The following is an 8412-nucleotide window of genomic DNA, read 5'->3' as shown; positions in this document are numbered from 1 at the left end:
CTTTCCTCACTATCTCCCTGGGTCCCACCCCCCCACTTTACTAGTTTAAATCCTCCCAAGCAGTTCTAGCAAATTTCCCTGCCAGTATATTAGTCCCCTTCCAATTTAGGTGCAATCAGTCCTTCTTGTACAGGTCACTTCTACCCCAAAAGAGAATCCTCCTCCCATACACCAGCTCCTCAGCCATGCATTCATCTGCTCTATCATCCTATTCCTGCCCTCACTAGCTAGTAACACTAGGAGTAATCCAGATATTACAACCATGAGGACCTCCTTTTTAAATTTCTGCCTAACTCTCTGTAATTTCCCTTCAGAATCTCAACCTTTTCCCTTCCTGTATCGTCGGTTCCAATGTGGACAATGACCTCTTGCTGCCCCTCTCCGCTGTGAGAACATTCTGCACCCTTTCTGAGACATCCTTGATCCTGGCACCAGGGGAACAACACACCATTCTGCTTTTTCTCTGCTAGCCACAGAAATGTCTGTCTATACCTCTGACTACAGAATCCCTAAACACAATTGATCTCTTGGAAGCTGATGTAAATTAACATTGGGTAAACTATATCAAGGAGTTAAATGCATTGCTCAAAGATTGGTTTGGTAAGAATTGGTTTCAGTTGTTTGGGCGTTGGCACCAGTACTAGGTAAAAGGGCACTCTTATGGTGGGATGTGGTTCACTTGAATGATGCTGGAACCATGCTGATGAATCGAATAGTGAGAGCTGTAGAGAGGGCCTTAACTCAATGTTGTGGGCTGAAGGGGAGATATTTGGCAGAGAGGAGATGTAGGATTTTCAAAACAAAAGCTTATGGCAGCATTGCAGGGCAGCTATTTGGTTAATGATACCCAGTATGTGACGGGAAAGGACAGAATGTATACACACAGAAAAAATAACGGCCAGTACATTCAGAAGGTGTTGGTGGTGGAATGGTGTAAAAGGCAAAAATAATGGCCTTTACGTAATTATTTAATGGCATAGATTGAGATTAAGGAGTATGATCGTGTAGCCATTCCAGGGACTTGGTTGTGAGGTGGTCAAACTAGGAACTAAAATTCAGGGTATATGACTTTGAAAAAAACCGGCAGTAGGGTAGCTTTTGTTAGCAGGAGACGGAATAAATGCAACAGCAGGAAATGATTTTGGATTAGAAAATATATAATCGGAAAATGTGAAAGTGGTGGTATGAAGTAACAAGGAAGTAGACAATGGTGAGTGTAGTCCATAGCTTGCTTAACTAGCTAAACAGTAGGGTGAGGAATAAATCAGGATTTGATGAGAGCATGTAACAGAGGCATTAGTTAATCATCGGTACTTAAATTTCATGTAGATTGAGAAATCAAATTCGCAGAGGCAGCCATGAGGAAGAATTCGTACACCAAATTGTCCCGAAATCATAGATCAGTTGTTTTCGATCCAGCCAAGGTTTAGCTGTTTCGGATCTGATAATGTTTCCGTTTTAATAAGTAATCTGAGTAAAAGATTGAAGGAAACAGTTGACCATAATATAGTTGAATTTTACCACTCAGTTTTAGCGAGAAACTGTGGTTGAAAACAACTATGCTAAACTTGAGTAAAGGTAACTACAAAGTAATGAAGGCAGACTTAGCTAGAGTACAGGCTCTTGATGTTGCACCACCCTGTGAAACCAATCTGAAGCCCATCTAACCTACACTATTCCATTCCCATCCATATGCCTATCCGTAAAGTTGGCGAGTCTACAACTGTTGCAGGCAGTGCGTTCCACACCCCTACTACTCTGAGTAAAGAAACTACCTCTGACATCTGTCCTATATCTATCACCCCTCAATTAGACGCTATGCCTCCTCGTGCTAGACACCATCATTCTAGGGAAAAGGCTCTCACTGTTCACCCGATCTAACATGTCTCAATTAAGTCACTGCTCAACCTTCTTCTCTCTAATGGAAATAGCCTCAAGTCACTCAATCTTTCCTCGTAAGATTTTCCCTCCATACCCGACAACTTCCTAATAAATCTCCTCTGAACCCTTTCCAAAGCTTCCACATCCTTCTGTAAAGCGGTGACCTGAACTGCACGCAATACTCCGAGTGCGGCCACACCAGAGTTTTTTGTAGAACTGTAACACGACCTCATTGTTCTGAAACTTAACCCTTCTACTAATAAAAGCTAACACACCGTATGCCGCCTTAACGGCCCTATCAACCTGGTTGGCAATTTTGAGGGATCTATGTACATGGACACCTGAGAGCTCTTTGCTCATCTACACTACCAAGAATCTTACCATTCGCCCAGTACTCTGCATTCCTGTTACTCCTTCCAAAACAAATCACCTCACACTTTTCTGCATTAAACTCTATTTGCCACCTCTCAGTCCGGCTCTGCAGCTTATCAATGTCCCTCTGTAACCTACAACATCCTTTGGCACTAGCCACAACTGTGACGACCTTAGTGTCGTCCTCAAATTTACTAACCCATCCTTCTATGCCCTCATTCAGGTCATTTATAAAAATGACAAATAGCAGTGGACCCAAAACAGATCATTGTAGTACATCAGTAGTAACTGAACTCCAGGGTGAACATTTCCCATCAGCCACCACCCTCTGTCTTCTTTCAGCTAGCCCATTTCTGATCCAAACCACTAAATTGTCCTCAATCTCATGCCTCTGTATTTTGTACAGTAGCCTACCGTGGAGAACCTTATCAAACGCCTTACTGAAATCCATATACACCACATTAGCGGCTTTACCCTCATCCACCTTTTTGGTCACCTTTTTCAAAGAACTCAATAAGGCTTGTGAGACACAATCTACCTTTCACAAAACCGTGTTGACTAACCCTAATCAACTTATTGCTTTCGAGATGATTATAAATCCGATGTCTTAGTCTTTTCCAGCACTTTACCCACAACCAAAGTAAGGCTCACTGACCTATAATTATCAGGGTTGCCTCTACTCCCCATTTTGAACAAGGGAATAATATTTGTTATCCTCCAGTCTTCTGGTACTATTCCTGTAGATAATGATGACATAAAGATCAAAGGCAAAGGCTCGGCAGTCTCCTCACTGTCTTCCCAGAGAATCCTAGGATAAACCCCATCTGGCCCCGGGGACGTATCTATTTTCACACATTCCAGAATTTCTAACACCTAGTCCTTGTAAACCTCAATCCCATCTAGTCGAGTAGCCTGTTTCGCAGTATTCTTTTTGACGACATTGTCTTTTTTCAGTGTGAACACTGACGAAAAATATTCATTTAGCGCTTCTCCTATCTCCTCAGAATCTATGCACAACTTCCCACTACTGTCCTTGATTTGCCCTAATCTTACTCTAGTCATTCTTCTGTCCCTTATATACCTATAGAAAGCTTTCGGGTTTTCCCTGATCCTGTCCGCCAACGGCTGTTTATGTCACCTTAGCTCTCTCTTTAGGTCTTTCCTGGCTACCTTGTAACTCTCAATCACCCTAACCAAGTCTTCACACCTCATCCTAACGTAAGCCGCCGCCTTCCTCTTGACAAGAGGTTCAGCCTCCTTAATAAACCACGGCTCCTACGCTCGACAACTTCCTCCCTCCCTTTCTGGCAGGTACATACTTATCAAGGGCACACAATAGCTGTTTCTTGAATAAGATGGATTGGGAAAGGAATTCAACAGAGAAAATTTTGAAGGGCAGTGGCAAATGTTTAAGAAAATAGTTCATGACTCTCAAAAAGTGAGGAAGAAGTGTTCCAGAATGCAAAAAAAACTATAACCAGGAAAGTTAAGGATAGAATGAAATGGAAAGAAACAATGTACAATATGGTAAAGTTTGGTAATAAGCCAGAGGATTAGGAAAGTGTTTCAGAAAAAAACAAAAGATAACCAAAAAGAAAGTAATATCGAAACAGACAGCAAGAGTTCCTTAAGTACGTAAGGAGAAAGAGGCCAAAGTGCACACAGGCCTCTTAGACAATGAAACTGTGTGGAAATCATTTCATTCCATCAGTCTTCTCAGTAGAAATCACCCACACTATTTCAAAAAAAAATTCTAAATATTCAATGGCCAAAAAGCAATGAAGAACTAACTGCAATAACTATCACCAAAGAAAAAGTATAAGGAAATTAATGGGACTGAAGACTGATGTGTCCCATGGACGTGATGGCTTGTGTCCTAGGATAGATGATGGCTATGGAGATAGTGGATACATTGGGTGTAAACTTTCAATAAGCCTTAGATTCTGGGAAAGTGTCATAGGATTTAAAAACTGCTGATGTAACACCCTTCATCAAAAAGTAAGAAAACTAGAAACTGAATAGTTCAATGTTTGCCATTAGGGAAATATGAAAGTCCATGATAAATGATGTATCAGCACAGCATTTATAAATACATAATATCCAGTAGAGTCAGCATGGCTTCATGAGAAGGATAACATGGCCAGCAAATTTATTAGAGCTCTTTGAAGAGATAACAAACAGGATAGATAAAGAGAAAACAGTAGATGTTATATATTAGGATTCCAAAAAAAAAAATTGATACGGTTCCACACAAAAGACACCGTAGAAGATTAGAACTCGTGGAAGTATTATGTTAGCATGCACAGAGGATTGATAAAAGACAAATTGGGAGACGGGAAATTGCATTTTTAGGATGGAGTGCTCTGGGATCAGTGCTGGGGACACAATTATTTGTAATGCATTAATAATTTGGATGAGGGTAGTCAATGGTCTGAAGCCAAGTTTGTGGATGACCCAAAAATAGGTGGGAGAACAAGTAGTGTGGATGACAGAATCTGCAAAGGGGTAAAGACCGATTAAGTGAGTGGGCAAAGGCTTGGCAGGTGGAATATCAGGCGAGAAAATGCGATGTTATGCACTTTAGCAAGAAGAATAGAAGAGTTGGATAACTTAGTTAAGAAAGACTGCAGGCAGTTACAGCACAAAGGAATTTGGGTATCGTGCGTAAACCATGGGGTCTCATCTTAAGTTGCTTGACCTGATCTAATGCCTTTTGGGAATCCAAATGTACTGCATCTACCGGTGCGGCACAGTGACTCAGTGGTGAGCACTGTAGCCTCACAGCACCAGGGATCCAGCTTCGATTCTCACTTTGGGCAACTGTCTGCATGGGTTTCCTCCGGGTGCTCTGGTTTCCTCCCACAATCCAAAGATGTGTAGGTTAGGTGAATTGGCCATGATAAATTGCCCATAGTGTTAGGTGCATTAGTCAGGGGTAAATATAGGGTAGGGGCCTGGGTGGGTTACTCTTCGGAGGGTCGGTGTGGACTTGTTGGGCCAAAGGGCCTGTTTCCATAATGTAAGGAATCTAATCTAATCTAATCTACTGGTTTTATCTATCCCGCTTATTATCTCCTCAATGAACTCTAATAAATTTGTCAGATTTCTCTTCCTGAATCCACATTGATACTGCTTGATTAAGTTCTGTAATCTGCATGCTCTACAATTACATCCTTTATGATGTAGAACATAGTTTCCCCTAATTCAGGAATTTCACTTGAGGCAATGGAATGGTTGTGCGAAATACTAAATACCACAATAGATTCCATTGGTTCTTTTCGAATTGACCATGAGAGTGGTGGTACTTTATTAGGTCAGAAGTCGCTCGACACCAGATTATAGTCCAAAAGGTTTATTTGAAATCATAAGCTTTTGGAGCGCTGCTCCTTCGACAGGGGAAGTGCAGGAAAGCACTTCTTTTCACTTCACCAGACGAAGGATCAGCACACTGAAAGCTTGTGATTTCAAATAAACCTGTTGGATTATAACTTGGTGTCGTGTGACTTCGGACTTTGTCCACCCCAGTCCAACAGCAGCACCTCCACATCAGTACTTTATTAGAACAGCCTGGAAGAAGCTCTAATCTCCACTGTTGGGGACCCAGGAATCTAGGGGACCCAGGTAAGGTTCTGGGGATTGAATTTGAATCCTCCTCCAGTGGACAGTAGAATTTGAGTTCAATGAACAAATAAGAGTCTAATGATGACCATAAAACCATTGTTGATCATTGGAAAACCCCATCTAGTTCTGTAATATCCTTTAGGGAAGGAAATCTGCAGTTATTACCTGGTTTGGTCTATGTGTAACTGCAGACACACAGAAAGTGGTTGTCTCTTAACTGCCTTCTGGGCAATTAGATATGGGCAATAAAGAAAAGCTCCGAGTACCATAAATGATTTTTTTAAAAGAAATTGCTTCTGAATGAACATTTCACCTTGTCCAGCCATGTAAAATCTTATTTTGTGAGAAAAACACTTGTACTTTTATTAGAATAATTGCAAAATAATTTGTTTTCTCTAGAGAGCTCCAGAAGCAGAAGTTCAGATGAAGAGCAGGAAGATGAGCGGCCACAACGGAAACGCCTCAACAGGATCGAGGACGAGGAGGAGGAGGACGATGACGAGGATGAAGACGAGCCAGCGCTGACCAGCAGATTCCGCGGCAGACCCGCCCGGGATTACAGCAAGAAGTACCGGCTGATGAGTGATGAAGAGGAGGAGGACCTGGAGGAGGCAGGGAAGGAGGCCAGCTCTTTGGACTGCGGCCTGGTAGTACTGCCCTCCACCAATGGACAGAGCACGGGGCAGGCTTCAGAAGGTGTAATCAGCAGAACCAGTGAGAAGAACCAAATGGCCAAGGACACTAACCCCACTCCCAGCCTGGCGCTGAATGGAGCCTGTGAAGCTATGGCCTCTGAGGCAGGAGTGGAGGCAGGAGGTGACGGAGGGGAGGAGGAAGAAGATGACCTCTTGGGAGTAACTGACCTTGTAGAATATGTTTGTAATAATGAACAAATATAAGAACTCTTTTTACACTAGTTCAAATAATTTATTCCATAGTAGCTGTACATCTGGCCAGTTATTGTGTGTCTTTTTGGTTTGCTTGTTTTGTTTCCTCCCTTCCCTACTCCAGAGAGCAAGATTCTCCTGCACCCACTTCCTGTTTTCTTTTCTCCCCATCACTCTGGCCGACATCCCCCTGCCCCTGTCCTCTTCCCCCTTCATGAATTGACCAATTTTGAGGTATTAACACTGTACGTTCCTTCTACTCATTTTTATTTCAATGTAGTTTCATTTACTTTGCCCCAGTATAATGTGGATGATGAAAGTTACATTTCAGGATTCTTTTCTTAAGGAAAGAAAGATGTTCACCTCCCTTTCAAGACTCCCCTTTTCACAAAATAAGTAGAAAAAGATCGGAGGGGGGGAGTGGTGCCAGGGAAAAAAATGGAAATTCTCCCTCATTCCAGAAAGATTGTTTTGACCCTCTAATGTCTTTGTGTTTTTTTAAGAAAATATATATATATATATCTATACAGAAAAAAAGACTTTTTAAGTATGTTGTGTAGTATCCTAACACCATTTCGCAATCCATGTACCTGGATCGAAAATATTTCCAAAAAAAAACACCAAATTTTTTCTGTAGATGACATTCAGTGCTTTTGACTTAGGAGCAACTGTAGTAGTGAGTGCAGTAAATGGTGCCCATTTTGAAAACCTATTTCTAGTCAACTCTACTGTGCTACACAATAGATCTCTGTAATGCGTACCAGTACTGCAGTTAATTGCTACAGTGTCATTATGCTGTAGCATTGGCTGTCATGGCATTATGAGCATCCCTGATGTGCTCAGATTGTCACTTTTTTTAGACTTTTTTTTAAAGTAGATCATTTCTTCCTAGGTGCCTCTATTTGAACTTCAGGCTTAATGCTGATACATCTAACCTACTGAGTGATTTTGAACTTGGATTGCGGTCTGTTTTAATGCTCAATTTAACCTACCTACACAGAGGTACTTGGACATTCTCCAAAGGAAAGCAGAAGTGGGGGGCTGGTAGGCTCTGACTTACTGAGAAAGCATAAACGTAGTGTGGGAACAGATCATCAAGCAGAGCTTTAATTCATCACTGCTCTCTGCCTTATACCAAAATTTCACTGATCTATTTCTCACCACTCGCCCCACCCCAGCTCCCCCCAAAACCATGACAAAGGGTGCGATGAGTGCCAATAGCCTTTTGGACTGTGGACACCCTCCCAGCCAAATCTGACCCTAAGTGGGTGAAGCTGAAGAATTATTTCTTTAAGGTATTGCTTTTGCTTGCTTGAATTAGACCCATTATCTGAATGAAATACGATATATAATATATGGTTATATTATATATAACACGTGAAGTATCATTTTCAGATGGTGTCAAACTCGCTGCAAAGCATCGTAACAATCCTGTTCAAAGTAGTTTTGTTTGTCACGGTACCTCGTCTTGATGTGCTTTGCGAAAACATTTGTCAAATCTGGGGTACTGAACAAAAGAATGAATGTTGATTATTCATGTTGTTAACAGTTGACTTTTTAGTACAGTGGTAGTAAGTCCATTGTCCTGTATACAGGCTACTTTAATCCATCTTTGTACTCTTTAATGAAATTATTATATCCCTACTTTTAA

At 41.5% G+C, this 8412-nt stretch overlaps 1 protein-coding gene across 2 annotated transcripts in view; it reads left to right on the top strand.

The window, feature by feature from the left end:
* rsf1a (remodeling and spacing factor 1a) overlaps window positions 1–8412 on the top strand; it is a 113157-nt gene extending 104745 nt beyond the window's left edge. For both annotated transcript variants that reach the window (XM_043692490.1, XM_043692489.1), the window contains one exon: window positions 6274–8412. In XM_043692490.1, coding sequence (XP_043548425.1) covers window positions 6274–6773 — 500 coding nt within the window. In that variant the 3' untranslated portion in view covers window positions 6774–8412. The remainder of the gene's footprint in view (window positions 1–6273) is intronic.

The sequence above is a fragment of the Chiloscyllium plagiosum genome, chromosome 6 (genome assembly GCF_004010195.1).
Source record: "Chiloscyllium plagiosum isolate BGI_BamShark_2017 chromosome 6, ASM401019v2, whole genome shotgun sequence".
NCBI classification, from domain to species: Eukaryota; Metazoa; Chordata; class Chondrichthyes; order Orectolobiformes; family Hemiscylliidae; genus Chiloscyllium; species Chiloscyllium plagiosum.
This window is presented reverse-complemented; position numbering and strand designations above follow the sequence as displayed.